At 42.4% G+C, this 17169-nt stretch overlaps 1 protein-coding gene across 1 annotated transcript; it reads right to left on the reverse strand.

The window, feature by feature from the left end:
- Nucleotides 1-3283: 3283 nt before the first annotated feature.
- LOC106545070 (uncharacterized) lies at nucleotides 3284-15680 on the reverse strand. Its single transcript, XM_087711749.1, is given in 4 exon segments — nucleotides 3284-5251; nucleotides 12252-12262; nucleotides 12420-13910; nucleotides 15586-15680. Coding segments are annotated over 3 exon segments (2208 nt in total). The 5' UTR covers nucleotides 13620-13910; nucleotides 15586-15680; the 3' UTR covers nucleotides 3284-4254.
- Nucleotides 15681-17169: the final 1489 nt, after the last annotated feature.

The following is a 17169-nucleotide window of genomic DNA, read 5'->3' on the forward strand; positions in this document are numbered from 1 at the left end:
AGCATCTGAACATAAATCGCATGACCATGAGGATGCTGATATGGTCATAAGTGGAAAAATGGTCATGTCACTTTTTTTAGTGCCGTTGTGATTTCAAAAGGTCACTAAATGAACTGTTATAAGTCAAGGACTACCTATATTGGATGACTTCAATAAATTCTGCATGAGCTGCCCTTGAAGAGCCTCCAAAAGTTCTAGCTGGTAGAGAATAAAAAGGCTGGACAAGCTATTTGTGTTTCTGAAGCAGCACATGTCACACCTCTGCTCCGTGAGGTGGCTCGGTTGCCAGTTTCCTTGCAGATCCACTTCAAGGTGCTGGTTTGGTTTTGAAAGCCCTTCCTGTCAGGGACTGAGCTGAAATAACGCCTTTCCATACTTATTTCAGCCTGTCCGATGAGACCTGGCAAAGAAGACACGCTGTGGGCATCATCACCTGAGAATCTGCCTTTGATGAATCTGAGAAACATGCCTTCTCTGCTGTGGCCCACATCTTATGGAATATCCATTCCCCTGAAATGAGATTAATTCCACTCCTTTTGAGCTTCTGGAAGGCTCTCAGGACCCGGCTTCATCCTCACGCTTGGGGCTCTAAGGCAATCTGAGATTTGCTGCGGTGGTTCCATTGCTGAGGTGGATGTTTGCATCCATTTTAATGCCCTGGGGGGTGGGTGTATATTTACTTATTTCTTAGTATAGATTTTTACATTTTTATATATGACATTTATATAATTGTGATTTTTAATCTGATTGTTATACACTGCCCACCATTGCTTTTGGGGGCAGGGTAGGACTACAGAAATTTCATTTATAAATAAACAGTAAAAAATGTAAGTATTTGAGGATGACTTTAGAGTGGCTAAATTGAAGGAGAAATAATAAAGGAGGGATACAAATAAATAAAAATAAAGTAGGATTTAAACTGGGGCGGAGAGAGAAATTCGAAGGGGAAGTCAGGGTCAGATAACAAATACCTTATCAGTTAACAATAATAATGTGTTAGATCCCTCTTGTGTTTCTTTACCCCTACTGTGATCCCTAATAGCAGCTTTTACTTTCCCTCTCAACTTACAAGGGGAATGGAAGGGGGGGGGGGAAGAAAGCTTTTCATTTAATTAATAAAGGAAACACACAGAATGCAGAGTATATTCTGAATCAAACCCTGACATTCCCACCAAAGCACCTGGCCTATTAAATCACCAGGCTGCCATTTTCAATGCAGATGTAATAAGGTAGGGATGGTGATAGGGACCACTTCAGCTATTGGCTCTGAGCTCTGTTGCACGGAGGAATCTGGAAAAAAATAACCCCAAATGTTTTGATTTTTTTAACCTTATAGTTTTATACTGATATTTATGACATTATAATAATCAGATAACAGACATATACATTGAATAAATTAAAATGAATAAATTTTATAGATTCCTTTTTTATTCAGGAACTCAAGACGGCATATAAAGAAGTTCCTGGTTGGCATCCTGAGCCAGGAAAGAGGCGTTTTTCTCTTTTTAAATTTGAATCCATCATAGGTTTATTAGAAACAGATTGTGCCAAACAAACCTTATTGCCTTTTTTTGATTTAAGCGCCTAAATTACTAGATCGGCAAAATGCCCTGCGAGTGCAATTAATAGTATACTTGGATTTCAGAAAGCCATTGGACACAAATCTTTATGGAAAATGAAAGGTGTAAAAAGGAAGGTGGAGGGACTCAGAGGAATTCAGTGATTGTAGTCTAAGACATGGAATTTGAAAGAAACAAAATCAAAAATAGGAAAGCATAGAATTCAATTCTTTGGCCAAGTGTCCTTTGGGCATACAAGGAATGGTCTCCAGTGCATACACCTCAATGTACATACAAAGTGATAGTGATACATCATAAGGAAATCAGAAATCATAAGATACAATAACTGAACACATAATATACTGATAGGAGAAGGTAGTAGGAAAGATGATAAGGATAAGATGACGAGGATAATAGCAATATAGCCTACCACGTGGGTAAATATCTTTGGGCAGAAGACAGTGCTGTGGGAGTCAGCTGCTTAGAGAAGTGATGGCACAGGGGGGGAAAACTATCTTGTTTTGGCATACAATGCCCTATAGCAGCGTCCTAAGGGGAAGATGTTGAAATGGAATAACCAGAAGCAAGATTGGCTAGATAGATTTCTAAACAGAAACACTCTATCCGACATTTCATACGAACTGTTCAAGCCAGTTTGGACTATTCACATACTTAATTTAAAAGCTGGAACAGTAAAGTGCATTGGGGACCAGAATACAGTGAGAGTTGATTGGTTGGAGAGTGCGGATTTCTGCATGAGGCAGTCTACATTATGATTGGTTGCTGGGTGTAAAGGGGGAGTTCCCGTTTTCCCCCGCCGTTTTCTTCTGTGCGCTCTGTATGCTGTTCTGAGATTTACCTGATGATTTACCTCAGGATGTAGTAATGTGCCTATCTTGTTTGCTCTAAATATGGATATTAAATAGATTTATATAAAACTACTGCCAGTGTCTCTGTCTTAATTTGGAAACCAGCGGCATAATTTCCTCACACCAACCAACCCAGCTATTGAGCAGACTGCAGTCTGTTCCCCAAAATGCAAGGCTTGCCATTTATTAGAGCCCCCAAATCTGTCAACTGACCTGGAATTGTTTTATCTTCTATGTTGTTTAATGAGCCCATAATGTTTCCCTTGCGGGGTGTAGTCAGGGCAACTGAATAGAGCTGAGTGTTGGTCGGATGTCCTTCCTGTCACCAATGTGGAGTTTGCAGCAGATATAGTCTCATTGTGCCGAGAGAGAGAAATATCTGCCTCTACCTAAGATCAAACTCACAGCCTCCTGATTGTGAGTTGAGTGCTCCACCACACTACTCAACTGGAATTCTTTTATCTTTTTTCATATTTCACAGGAAAACCAATTCTCACTTTGGAAAGCCAGATAGAGATCTTTTACTTCTATGACTTGAAGGAGGTACTTTATACAAAATCGAGAACCAGGATGGTGCGATTTGAGAAGCACATTACTTGACTTAAACTAAGAAAATTGAACTCCGAACTGCAGGTCCATAATGAGCAAGTAGGATTTACCTTTCTCTCTCTTTTGACAAAAGTTCAAGAAATCTGGAAGATGAGCAAATACAAAATAAAATCAATTGAAATAGTTGACCTGCAGGTGAGAAAACCCTGGAGAACACTTAAAAATTATAATGTAGTTGAACTTAATGTGAATCTGTCCGTCTGCATCCTCATTTCTTTATTGAGTATTAAGTATTCTTTATACTTATTAAAATGAATGAACTACAGCAAATAGTCCAGGCTGAGGGGCAATTAGAGCCTATCACAAAAACTTAAGTGTTATTAAGTGAGTTTTGACCCATTTTAAAACCTTTCTTGCCACATTTGGTAAGTGAATCACTCCAGTTGTTTAACTAACTTCCCAATTGATATGGCTTGTCGGAAGGTCACAAAAAAGGATCCCACGACCCCAAGACATTGCAACCATCAGGGCCAAGCATCTGAATATTGATACTGCAATGGTCCTACGTGTGGAAAAGGGTCTTAACTCACTTTTTTCAGTGACATTGTAACTGCGAATGGTCACTAAATGAATGGTTGCAAGAAACAGACTACCAGTATCTTGGAATGGTTACTACCTTTGTAATACTACATTCTAACCACTGCACCTCCAGGATTCCTCTTTCTGTAATATCACATTTGATACAGTAAGAATGATTTGATGCTCTTTGAATATTCTAATTATACATAGTCATATTTAGCTTATTATGCTTTCAGAAAACTCTTGTTGAAATCATTATTCTCATTTACTGATTCATTGATTTTTGCAAGAAAATCTTCTTCTGTCTGATCATTTCTTCTGGTTGAATCTCTCATGTCTAAATAAACTTGGCTCTTTGGCTGAAAATAATCCAGCAAGCTGAAAACAAGCAATGAATATCCTTGTGAAAGTTTTCTAAGATCCCATCAAGCTTTCCTTCCAATCAGAAAGCTGATGGTTTTCCATGTATGAGTCCTCTTGTCCTTAATAATACTAGAGTAGTGACCAAAACTCTGACCACTTTTTGAGCACCTGAATGACTTCTTATCTGTGTTTAAACTGACATGATTTATTAGATTAGACCTACTTGTAAAAGCTTTCCCATAATTGGGAAAGTCAAAGGCCTCCTCTTCTGTGTCAGTTCCCTATTATTCCACCAGGTGGGAATTCCAACCAAACTTTTCCTACAATCCAAGAACTCACCTTGTGTGAATTCTCTTGTGTCTCACCAGATCAGAATTCCAACTGAAAGCTTTCCCACAATCTGGACACTCATATGGTTTCTCTCCTGTGTGAGTCCTCTGGTGTTTCAACAGGTCAGAATTCCTACTGAAAGCTTTCCCACAATCTGGACACTCATATGGTTTCTCTCCTGTGTGAGTCCTCTGGTGTAGCAACAGATAGGATTTCTGCTGGAAACCTTTCCCACAAACTGGACACTCATATGGTTTCTCTCCTGTGTGTGTCCTCTGGTGTCTCACCAAGTGATAATTCCAAATGAAACCTTTCCCACAATCTGGACACTTATATGGTTTCTCTCCTGTGTGAGTACTTTGGTGTTGAACAAGTTTAGAATTTTGATTGAAACTTTTCCCACAATCTGGACACTCATATGGTTTCTCTCCAGTGTGAGTCCTCTGGTGTGCTACCAGACTGGAATTCTGCTGGAAACCTTTCCCACAATCTGGACACTCATATGGTTTCTCGCCTGTGTGTCTCCTCTGGTGGACCACTAAGTCAGAGTTCTGACTGAAAGCTTTCCCACAATCTGGACACTCATGTGGTTTCTCACCCGTGTGAATCCTCTGGTGTATCACCACGTAAGAGCTCTGACTGAAACTTTTCCCACAGTATAGACACTCATATGGTTTCTCCCCCGTGTGACTCCTCCGGTGTATCACAAGTTTAGAATTATTTTTGAAACTTTTCCCACAATCCAAACATTCATATGGTTTCTCTCCTGTGTGAGTTCTCTGGTGTATCAGAAGCTTAGAGTTCTGACTGAAACTTTTCCCACACTGTGGGCACTGGTAAGGCTTTTCTCCAGTATGGCTTCTTTTATGCTCAAGAAGTTGGGATCTATAGGGAAAAGCTTTGCTACATTCAGAGCATTTGTATGGTTTTTCACCAGTGTGGGTCCTTTCATGCATAATCAGCTCTGATTTGCAACTTGCGCTTTCCCCACAATATGCACATCTGTGGAGGTTTTCAACCACTACGCCTGGGTTCTTGAGAAGGTGAAAAATATTTGTGATCCCTTCTTGGATGGTACTTTGATTCAAGCTGATTCTTTCCTCATATGGTGAGGCCTGCATTACTGTCTGAAATGACTGATTCCTCCCCACAGACTTCTAGATATTTTCCCTTTTTTTGTGGATTTGAATATGTTCCCCCTTTACCTTTTCATGCAATGTTTCCTTGAGTTCCACATATATATTTTTTCCCAGCTCAAAACTCTTTTTCTATTTTTTTTCCTTACTCGTTGCTCACTTTCTGGGGAACGGAGAAAAGCTTTGTGGTTTTCTGGAGGAAAGGATTTGTTTTCCTTCGTAGTGTTGCTTCTGATTCTTTGCTGTCCAGAAGACTGTTCTTGGCAATCTCTTTGTCTATATGATTGACATAAACGGGTTATTTTAATTACTATTTATAAAATGGTTGCAGAAGATGTGGAAACAAGAAAGAAAGCATATATCACAATGAAAAAATGAACACATTAATCGCTAACGTTCATTATGACACATAGCAAGATCCAAGTTCAACTATCCTCACAATCATCAAATTCTCTTGCTGACTCAGGTGAATTTCAAAATGTTAGCATTGCAAATTGCTATTATAGATACCAGGAAATACTGAGAAAGCAGAGGGTGACCCAGTTCGGCTAAACCGGTAGTGGCCGAGAGCAGCTGAGAGTGAACCAGTTACGTGGCTCTTTCGGCCTGCCCGCCCGTATTCTATACCTCTTTTTATGGCAAAAGTCAAATGGCGTATGCACGCATAATGTGCAGTGCCTGTGTGAGCCTTGACAATCGGTTCACCCACAAAACCGCGAAGTCCTTCTCTGCGCCGACATAACTGCGGAGGGCAAATCCGTGCCGTCCGAAGCGCTAAGGAAAAAGGCGACCCTACTGCGATGACATAACCGCGGAGGGCAAATGCGTGCCTTCCGAAGCACTCAGCACCCTAAACCTAACCCTTAACCTAACCCTTAACCTAACCCTAACCTAACCCTAACCCTAACCCAAACCTAACCCTAAACCAAATCCCTAAACCTAATCCTAACCCTTACCTTAATTTAAATCGGCTTTCTGCCGCCGTGCTGTTTTAAAGCGCCCTTCTGTCAACGCGCTGTTGTTGCGGCGGTGATGACGTCACAGTGATGACATCACGGCTTTAGTGACACGGTTTTATCACCGCTATTTTGATGAGCGCGGTTTTGTCGTGCCACGCTGACAATCAGCTGGTTGTCGCCGGGGCAGAGGATTGCACACATGCATGCAGTGTCAGGCGCACACGCAAATGGAACACGGTTGCACGCAATCAGCGAACCAGTAGCGTAGGTAAGTGCAACTCACCACTGGGAGAATGTATTATACTGATACACACGTATGCCCAAAGAAATACAGAAACACTTCCCTATGTTTGTATGTATATAGCCAAGGTGGCGCAGTGGTTAGGGTGCAGTACTGCAGGCCACTTCAGCTGACTGTTATCTGCAGTTCAGCGGTTCTAATCTCACCAGCTCAAGGTTGACTCAGCCTTCCATCCTTCCGAGGTGAGTGAAATGAGGACCCAGACTGTGGGGGCGATATGCTGACTCTGTAAACTGCTTAGAGAGGGCTGAAAGCCCTATGAAGCGGTATATAAGTCTAACTGCTATTGCTATATGTAGAAAATCTGTGTGTATTTTCTGTCTGAAAAAAGTCTCAGAAATAGGTACAAAGAATATGTGGGCATTAACAGAGGAAATGGTGCCCAAGGCCTCTGCAAGAGTTAAAGCATTGTTTTTTTTTAAGTTAAAGCGTCCAAGTAAAAGGTAAAGTAAAATGAGGACCCAGATAATTGGGCGCAAAATCTGTAAACTGCTCAGAGAGGACTGTAAAACCCTATGAAGCAGAATATAAGTCTAAGTGCTACTGCTGTTTTCCCTATGAAATTCCTCACTTGCCAAGAAAACAACACACTGATTTAAAAAAAAACAAACCACAGGGAGCCAACCCTAAAGTGAGGTACAGTTTTTAAATCTCTCTCTCCACGGAAAATTGAAGCAGCTTAAAGCATGCAGCACCCGTGAAATAAAACTGAGTTGGGAGTGGCTGAGTGGGAGGAATATGCAGCAGACTACCTATTTCAGCATATGTGGTGGCAAGGAGTTAGAACGCAGCATTTGCAGGCTAACTCACTGCCCACTGCCAGGAGCTCGATCCTGACCGCCTCAATATTAACTCAGCTTTCCATCCTTCCGAGGTGGGTAAAATGAGGACCCACATGGTTGTGGGGCAAGAGGCTGACTCTGTAAACCGCTTAGAGGGCGCTGTGAAGCGGTATATATGTCTACGAGCTATTACCATATGTCAATTAAAACTCATCATCCAAGCAAAAGTATCTTTTTAAAAAGGTTAAATTATGGCCACTGGACCAAAGATTGCTCATCTGAGATGTTTCGCTTCCCATCCAGGAAGCTTCATTACTCAAAATAAAAGAGTTTAGTTAAGCAGAGAGTCGTTGCAATCTACCAACTCTTGCCAAACCAACTGCAGGGGCTTCTCTCCAAAATGTATTGCAATACGACATTTACATGGATAAACCGTGGAGCAAACCCAAAACTTGCTCCAGGCTTCTCCTCCCAACTGCCCTCAACTCACCTTCCAGCTGCCGCTTCGACCAGGGGGGGAAATAGGACAGGCGCAGCTATATTCTCATTAGGAAGCCGGAAGAGGAAGTTTCCCTGTGCTTCTCTCCTCCTAATTCCCTCTAGCAATCCACGACCCTCTGTGGTCTCACTTCCGGCTACAGGCGCTTGCTACTGTGTTTACGACTATCCAGGCGTCCTTGTTGTCTAACCATAGAGCGCCATCTAGAGACCTATAGCTATATTGTCCGATCTCTGGCTTCATAAGGCTAGCTGGGTGCTTGCTGGCTCCTAAAATTTCATGACGTTCTTGCTTTTTAGGCGCAGCAGCCCCTAAATGATTGACAGCCTGCCACCTTCATCTTATTAATAGAATAATGTGGGACAAAATCTGGTATTGTCTACCCATGTTGTTTCCAACATCATCTAATAGGAGATACTATCATGCTCTCCCTATTATTGGGGAGTGCAAATCTCGCTAGAGCAGCCTTCCCAATTTCCAGAATGCTAAGATTCCAGCCTTGAGAATTCCCAGACTGCTTTGGGCAAAACAATTGGAGATCACTAGTGTGCAGGCTGGAAACTGATCTAACGATTCCTGCATTTTAGCGGGGTTTGGCTATCACTGGAGATTTAAAAAAAACACTCTACATCCTGACATTTTTATTACTGATTCACTTGAGAGCCAGTTGTGGCTGTTCCTGGATCTGCAGACCCTGGTTACAGTCAACCATGCCCTAGCTACCTGAATACAGGTAGTCCTGGACTCAGCCCAAAAATTATGTTGTTAAGTGAGAAATTGTCAAGTGAGTTTTGCCCCATTTTACGACTTTTCTTGCCATATTTCTTAAGCGAAATATGTCACTGCAGTTGATAAGTTATTAACACCGTTTCTAAGTGAATCCGTCTTCCCCGTTGACTTAGCTTGTCAGGTGGTCACAAAAGATGATCGCATGACCCCGGGACACTGCAACCATCAGAAATGCAAACAATTGTCAAGCATCCGAATGTAAATCGCATGACAATGAGGATGCTGATATGGTCATAAGTGGAAAAATGGTCATGTCACTTTTTTCAGTGCCGTTGTGATTTCAAAAGGTCACTAAATGAACCACTGTAAGTCAAGGACTACCTGTATTGGATGACTTCAATAAATTCTGCATGAGATGCCCTTGAAGAGCCTCCAAAAGTTCTAGCTGGTAGAGAATAAAAGGGCTGGATAAGCTATTTGTGTTTCTGAAGCAGCACATGGCACACCTCTGCTCCGTGAGGTGGCTCGGTTGCCAGTTTCCTTGCAGATCCACTTCAAGGTGCTGGTTTGGTTTTGAAAGCCCTTCCTGTCATGGGACTGAGCTGAAATACCATCTTTCCCTGCTTATTTCAGCCTGCCCGATGAAACCTGGCAAAGAAGACACGCGGTGGGCATCATCAGCTGAGAATCTGCCTTTGGTGAATCCGAGAAATGTCCCTTCTCTGCTGTGGCCCCCATTTTATGGAATATCCATTCCCCTGAAATGAGATTAATTCCACCATTTTTGAGCTTCTGGAAAGCTCTCAGGACCAGGGTTTATCCTCACGCTTGGGGCTCTAAGGCAATCTGAGATTTGCTGAGGTGGTTCCATTGCTGAGGTGGATGTTTCCATCTATTTTATTGCCCGGGGGGTGGGGTGTACTTATTTCTTAGTATAGATTGTTATGTTTTTATATATGACATTCATATAATTGTGATTTTCAATCTGATTGTTATATACTGCCCATCATTGCTTTTGGGGGCAGGGTAGGACTACAGAAATTTCATTTATAAATAAATAGTAAAAAATGTAAATATTTGAGGATGACTTGAGAGTGCCTGAATTGAAGGAGAAATAATAAAAGAGGGATAAAAATATAAAAATAAAGTAGGATTTAAACTGGGGGGGAGAGGGAAATTCGAAGGGGAAGTTAGAGTCAGATAACAAATACCTTATCAGTTAACAATAATAATGTTTTAGATCCCTGTTGTGTTTCTTTACCACTACTGTGATCTCCAATTGCAGCTTTTACTTTCCCTCTCAACTTACAGGGGGAAGGGAAGGCGAAGGTTCGTTCTGGAGCTGCGGAAGACTATTGCACTCGGAGGCCTCCGCCCTGGGAATCCCCCGCTCCCCCCATTCGGATTACCCCCGAACCCAAAGGAGCCTGGGCGCAGGGGTGCAGGCCAGGGAAGACGGTGTTTGGGGGCACGGAGGAGGAAGGGGCGATCTCCCCCTCCGTTCGTCTGTCCCGCTGCAGAGCTCCTCCAGGGGGAGGGGGAGGCGAGTGCACTGATCCCCGTTTGCAAGACCAGCCCTCCGCCTTCTTGTCCCATTGGGAAGGGGGGGGTGGGAGACAAGAAGGGGGCAAGCTGGCCTCGCCGCTTGCATTTCCCCTATTCCCCCCCTCCCAATATAGGTGCAGAGAAAGAGCCAGGCTTCAGAAAGGAAAGGATATTTTTAATAATTTTCTTTGTCAGAATATGATTTCCCATTGAGGAAAAGGGGAGTTTTAATTCCCCACCAATAAAAAAAACATTTAGTCTTTGAAGGGCCCTTGTGTGACATCTGCCTCTGTGTGTGTGTGTGAGAGAGAGAGAGAGAGAGAGACATCAGTGCCACACCAGCCATAAACCTCACCGCACTTCACTGGATACCAGCTACATAATTCCCTCACACCAACCAACTCAGCTATTGGCCAGACTGCAGTCTCTTCCCCAAAATGCAAGGCTTGCCGTTTATTAGAGCTCCCAAATCTGTCAACTGACCTGGAATTGTTTTATCTTCTATGTTGTTTAATGAGCCCGTAATGTTTCCCTTGCGGGGTGGAGTCAGGGAAACTGAATAGAGCTGAGTGTTGGCTGCATGTCCTTCCTGTCACCAATGCGGAGTTTGCAGCAGATATAATCTCATTGTGCCGAGAGAGAGAAATATCTGCCTCTACCTAAGATCAAACTCACAGCCTCCTGATTGTGAGTTGAGTGCTCCACCGTACCACTCAACTCACCTGGAATTCGTTTACCATTTTTCATATTTCACAGGAAAACCAATTCTCACTTTGGAAAGCCAGATAGAGATCTTTTACTTCCATGACTTGAAGGAGGTACTTTATACAAAATCGAGAACCAGGATGGTGGGATTTGAGAAGCACATTACTTGACTTAAACTAAGAAGATTGAACTCTGAACTGCAGGTCCATAATGAGCAAGTAGGATTTACCTTTCTCTCTCTTTTGACAAAAGTTCAAGAAATCTGGAAGATGAGCAAATACAAAATAAAATCAATGGAAATAGTTGACCTGCAGGTGAGAAAACCCTGGAGAACACTTAAAAATTATAATGTAGTTGAACTTATTGTGAATCTGTCTGTCTGCATCCTCATTTTTTTACTTATTAAAATGAATGAACTACAGCAAATAGTCCAGGCTGAGGGGCAATTAGAGCCTATCACAAAAACTTAACAGTTGTTGAGTGAGTTTTGACCCATTTTAAAACCTTTCTTGCCACATTTGTTAAGTGAATCACTCCAGTTGTTTAACTAACTTCCCAATTGATATGGCTTGTCGGAAGGTCACAAAAAAGGATCCCATGTCTCCAAGACATTGCAACCATCAGTGGCCAAGCATCTGAATGTTGATACTGCAATGGTCCTACGTGTGGAAAAGGGCCTTAACTCACTTTTTTCAGTGACATTGTAACTGCGAATGGTCACTAAATGAATGGTTGTAAGAAACAGACTTCCAGTATCTTGAAATGGTTACTACCTTTGCTATACTACATTCTAAGCACTGCACCTCCAGGATTCCTCTCTTTTGTAATCTTTAAACTTTAAACTTTAATAGAATTTGTATGCCGCCCACGCCCTAGGGACTCTGGGCAGCTCACAACAAGTAAAAGCATTTAAAATATTTTAAAATACAAAATTAAAATCAATTCAACCATTCCATTGTATTCAATATCACATTTGATACAGTAAGAATGATTTGATGCTCTTTGAATATTCTAATTATACATAGTCATATTTAGCTTCTTATTCTGCTTTCAGAAAACTCCTGTTGAAATCATTCTCATTTACTGATTCATTGATTTTTGCAAGAAAATCCTCTTGTGTCTGATCATTTCTTCTGGTTGAATCTCTCATGTTTAAATAAACTTGGCTCTTTGGCTGAAAATAATCCAGCAATCTGAAAACAAGCAATGAATATCCTTGTGAAAGTTTTCTAAGATCCCATCAAGCTTTCCTTCCAATCAGAAAGCTGATGGTTTTCCATGTATGAGTCCTCTTGTCCTTAATAATACTAGAGTAGTGACCAAAACACTGACCACCATTTGAGCACCTGAATGGCTTCTGATCTGTGTTTAAACTGACATGATTTATTAGATTAGACCTACTTGTGAAAGCTTTCCCATAATTGGGACAGTCAAAGGCCTCCTCTTCTGTGTCAGTTCCCTATTATTCCACCAGGTGGGAATTCCAACTAAAACTTTTCCTACAATCCAAGAACTCACCTTGTGTGAATTCTCTGGTGTCTCACGAGGTCAGAATTCCAACTGAAAGCTTTCCCACAATCTGGACACTCATATGGTTTCTCTCCTGTGTGAGTCCTCTGGTGTTTCAACAGCTCAAAATTCCTACTGTAAGCTTTCCCACATACTGGACATTCATATGGTTTCTCTCCTGTATGAGTTCTCTGGTGTTGCACAAGGCTGGAATTATAACTGAAACATTTCCCACAAACTGAACACTCATAGGGTTTCTCTCCTGTGTGTGTCCTCTGGTGTCTCACCAAGTGATAATTCCAAACGAAAGCTTTCCCACAATCTGGACACTTATATGGTTTCTCTCCTGTGTGAGCACTTTGGTGTTGAACAAGTTTACACCTTTGTTTGAAACCTTTCCCACAATCTGGACATTCATATGGTTTCTCTCCGGTGTGAATCCTCTGGTGTACTACCAGCCTGGAATTCTGCCGGAAACCTTTCCCACAATCCGGACACTCATATGGTTTCTCGCCTGTGTGTCTCCTCTGGTGGACCACCAAGTAATAGCTCTGACTGAAAAGTTTCCCACAATCTGGACACTCATATGGTTTCTCTCCCGTGTGACTCCTCCGGTGTATCACCAGGTTAGAGCTCTGACTGAAACTTTTCCCACAGTATAGACACTCATATGGTTTCTCTCCCGTGTGACTCCTCTGGTGTATCACAAGTGTCCAATTACTTTTGAAACTTTTTCCACAGTATAGACACTCATATGGTTTCTCTCCTGTGTGAGTTCTCTGGTGTATCACAAGCTTACAGTTCTGACTGAAACTTTTCCCGCACTGTGGACACTTGTACGGTTTCTCTCCTGTGTGTGTCCTCTTGTGTATCACCAGGGTGGCATGCTTACTAAACTTTTTGTCACACTGTGGGCAAGGGTAGGGCTTTTCTCCAGTATGACTTCTTTTATGCTCAAGTAGTCGGCATCTATAGGGAAAAGCTTTGCTACATTCAGAGCATTTGTATGGTTTTTCACCAGTGTGGGTTCTTTCATGCATAATCAGCTCTGATTTGCAATTCGCGCTTTCCCCACAATATGCACATCTGTGGAGGTTTTCAACCACTACGCCTGGGTTCTTCAGAAGGTGAAAAATATTTGTGATCCCTTCTTGGATGGTACTTTGATTCAAGCAGTTTCTTTCCTCATATGGTGAGGCCTGCATTACTGTCTGAAATGACTGATTCCTCCCCACAGACTTCTAGATATTTTCCCTTTTTTTGTGGATTTGAATATGTTCCCCCTTTACCTTTTCATGCAATGTTTCCTTGAGTTCCACATATATTTTTTTTCCCAGCTCAAAACTCTTTTTCTATTTTTTTTCCTTACTCGTTGCTCACTTTCTGGGGAACGGAGAAAAGCTTTGTGGTTTTCTGGAGAAAAGGATTTGTTTTCCTTCGTAGTGTTGCTTCTGATTCTTTGCTGTCCAGAAGACTCTTCTTGGCAATCCCTTTGCCTATATGATGGACATAAAAGTGTTATTTTAATTACTATTTATAAAATGGTTGCAGAAGATGTGGAAACAAGAAAGAAAGCATATATCACAATGAAAAAATGAACACATTAACCGCTAACGTTCATTATGACACATAGCAAGATCCAAGTTCAAATATCCTCACAATCATGAAATTCTCTTGCTGACTCAGGTGAATTTCAAAATGTTAGCATTGCAAATTGCTATTATAGATACCAGGAAATACTGAGAAGGCAGAGGTGGGTTGCTGCCGGTTTGACCCAGGTCGGCTAAACCGGTAGTGGCCGGGAGCAGCTGAGAGTGAACCGGTTCGATGGCTATTTCGGCCTGCCCGCCCGTACTCTATACCTCTTTTTATGGCAAAAGGCAAATGGCGCATGTGCGCATAATGTGCAGTGCCTGTGTGAGCCCTGACAATCAGCTGGTTGTCGCTGGGGCAGAGGATTGCACACATGCATGCAGTGTCAGGCGCACACGCAAATGGAACACGGTTGCACGCAATCAGCGAACCAGTAGCATGGGCAAGTTCAAGCCACCACTGTGAGAATGTATTATACAGATACACACGTATGCCCAAAGAAATACAGAAACACTTCCCTATGTTTGTATGTAGAAAATCCGTGTGTATTTTCTGTCTGAAAAAAGTCTCAGAAATAGGTACAAAGAATATGTGGGCATTAACAGAGGAAATGGTGCCCAAGGGCTCTGCAAGAGTTAAAGCATTGGTTTTAGGCCATGGGGGAGCAGTGGTTAGAATGAAGTATTAAAGGCAATCACTGCTCATTGCCAGCAGTTCTTTCTGACTGGCTCAGCTTTCCATTCATCCAAGTAAAAGGTAAAGTAAAATGAGGACCCAGATAATTGGGCACAAAATCTGTAAACTGCTCAGAGAGGACTGTAAAACCCTATGAAGCAGAATATAAGTCTAAGTGCTACTGCTGTTTTCCCTATGAAATTCCTCACTTGCCAAGAACACACTGATTTAAAAAAAAAAAAACCACAGGGAGCCAACCCTAAAGTGAGTTACAGTTTTTAAATCTCTCTCTCCACGGAAAATTGAAGCAGCTTAAAGCATGCAGCACCCGTGAAATAAAACTGAGTTGGGAGTGGCTGAGTGGGAGGAATATGCAGCAGACTACATATTTCAGCATATGTGGTGGCAAGGAGTTAGAACGCAACATTTGCAGGTTAACTCCCTGCCCACTGCCAGGAGTTTGATCCTGACCGGCTCAATATTGACTCAGCTTTCCATCCTTCCGAGGTGGGTAAAATGAGGACCCACGTGGTTGCGGGGCAGGAGGCTGACTCTGTAAACCGCTTAGAGGGGGCTGTAAAGCACTGTGAAGCGGTATATATTACCATATGACAATAAAAACTCAATCATCCAAGCAAAAGTATCTTTTAAAAAAGGTTAAATTATGGCCAGTGAACTAAAGATTGTTCATCTGAGATGTTTCGCTTCGCATCCAGGAAGCTTCATCACTCAAAATAAAAGAGTTTAGTTAAGCAGAGAGTCGTTGCAATCTATCAACTCTTGCCAAACCAATTGCAGGGGCTTCTTTCCAAAATGTATTGCAATACCACATTTACCTGGATAAACCGTGGAGCAAACCCAAAACTTGCTCCAGAGTTCTCCTCCCAACTGCCCTCAACTCACCTTCCAGGTGCCGCTTCGACCGGGGGGGGGAGGAATAGGAGAGGCGCAGCTATTTTCTCATTAGGAAGCCGGAAGAGGAAGTTTCCCTGTGCTTCTCTCCTCCTAATTCCCTCAAGCAATCCACGACCCTCTGTGGTCTCACTTCCGGCTACAGGCGCTTGCTACTGTGTTTACGACTATCCAGGCGTCCTTGTTGTCTAACCATAGAGCGCCATCTAGAGACCTATAGCTATATTGTCCGATCTCTGGCTTCATAAGGCTAGCTGGGTGCTTGCTGGCTCCTAAAATTTCATGACGTTCTTGCTTTTTAGGCGCAGCCCCTAAATGATTGACAGCCTGCCACCTTCATCTTATTAATAGAATAATGCGGGACAAAATCTGGTATTGTCTACCCATGTTGTTTCCAACATCATCTAATAGGAGATACTATCATGCTCTCCATATTATTGGGGAGTGCAAATCTCGCTAGAGCAGCCTTCCCAATTTCCAGAGTGCTGAGATTCCAGCCTTGAGAATTCCCAGACTGCTTTGGGCAAAACAATTGGAGATCACTAGTGTGCAGGCTGGAAACTGATCTAACGATTCCTGCATTTTAGCGGGGTTTGGCTGTCACTGGAGATTAGAAAAAACCTCTCTACATCCTGACATTTTTATTACTGATTCACTTGAGAGCCAGTTGTGGCTGTTCCAGGATCTGCAGACCCTGGTTACAGTCAACCATGCCCTAGCTACCTGAATACAGGTAGTCCTGGACTCAGCCCAAAAATTATGTTGTTAAGTGAGAAATTGTTAAGTGAGTTTTGCCCATTTTACAACTTTTCTTGTCATATTTCTTAAGTTACATATGTCACTGCAGTTGATGTTAGTAACACCGTTTCTAAGTGAATCTGTCTTCCACGTTGACTTAGCTTGTCAGGTGGTCACAAAAGATGATCGCATGACCCCGGGACACTGCAACCATCAGAAATGCAAACCAATTGTCAAGCATCTGAACGTAAATCGCATGAACATGGGGATGTTGATATGGTCATAAGTGGAAAAATGGTCATGTCACTTTTTTCAGTGCCGTTGTGATTTCAAAAGGTCACTAAATGAACCATTGTAAGTCAAGGACTATCAGTATTGGATGACTTCAATAAATTCTGCATGAGCTGCCCTTGAAGAGCCTCGAAAAGTTCTCGCTGGTAGAGAATAAAAGGGCTGGATAAGCTATTTGTGTTTCTGAAGCAGCACATGTCATACCTCTGCTCCGTGAGGTGGCTCGGTTGCCAGTTTCCTTGCAGATCCACTTCAAGGTGCTGGTTTGGTTTTGAAAGCCCTTCCTGTCATGGGACTGAGCTGAAGTACCACCTTTCCCTGCTTATTTCAGCCTGCCCGATGAAACCTGGCAAAGAAGACACGTGGTGGGCATAATCAGCTGAGAATCTGCCTTTGGTGAATCCGAGAAACATGCCTTCTCTGCTGTGGCCCCCATTTGATGGAATATCCATTCCCCTGAAATGAGATTAATTCCACCATTTTTGAGCTTCTGGAAAGCTCTCAGGACCAGGGTTTATCCTCATGCTTGGGGCTCTAAGGCAATCT

The sequence above is a fragment of the Thamnophis sirtalis genome, unplaced genomic scaffold (genome assembly GCF_051295495.1).
Source record: "Thamnophis sirtalis isolate CommonGarterSnake01/CBP01778 unplaced genomic scaffold, rThaSir2_p1.2 scaffold_3, whole genome shotgun sequence".
NCBI classification, from domain to species: Eukaryota; Metazoa; Chordata; class Lepidosauria; order Squamata; family Natricidae; genus Thamnophis; species Thamnophis sirtalis.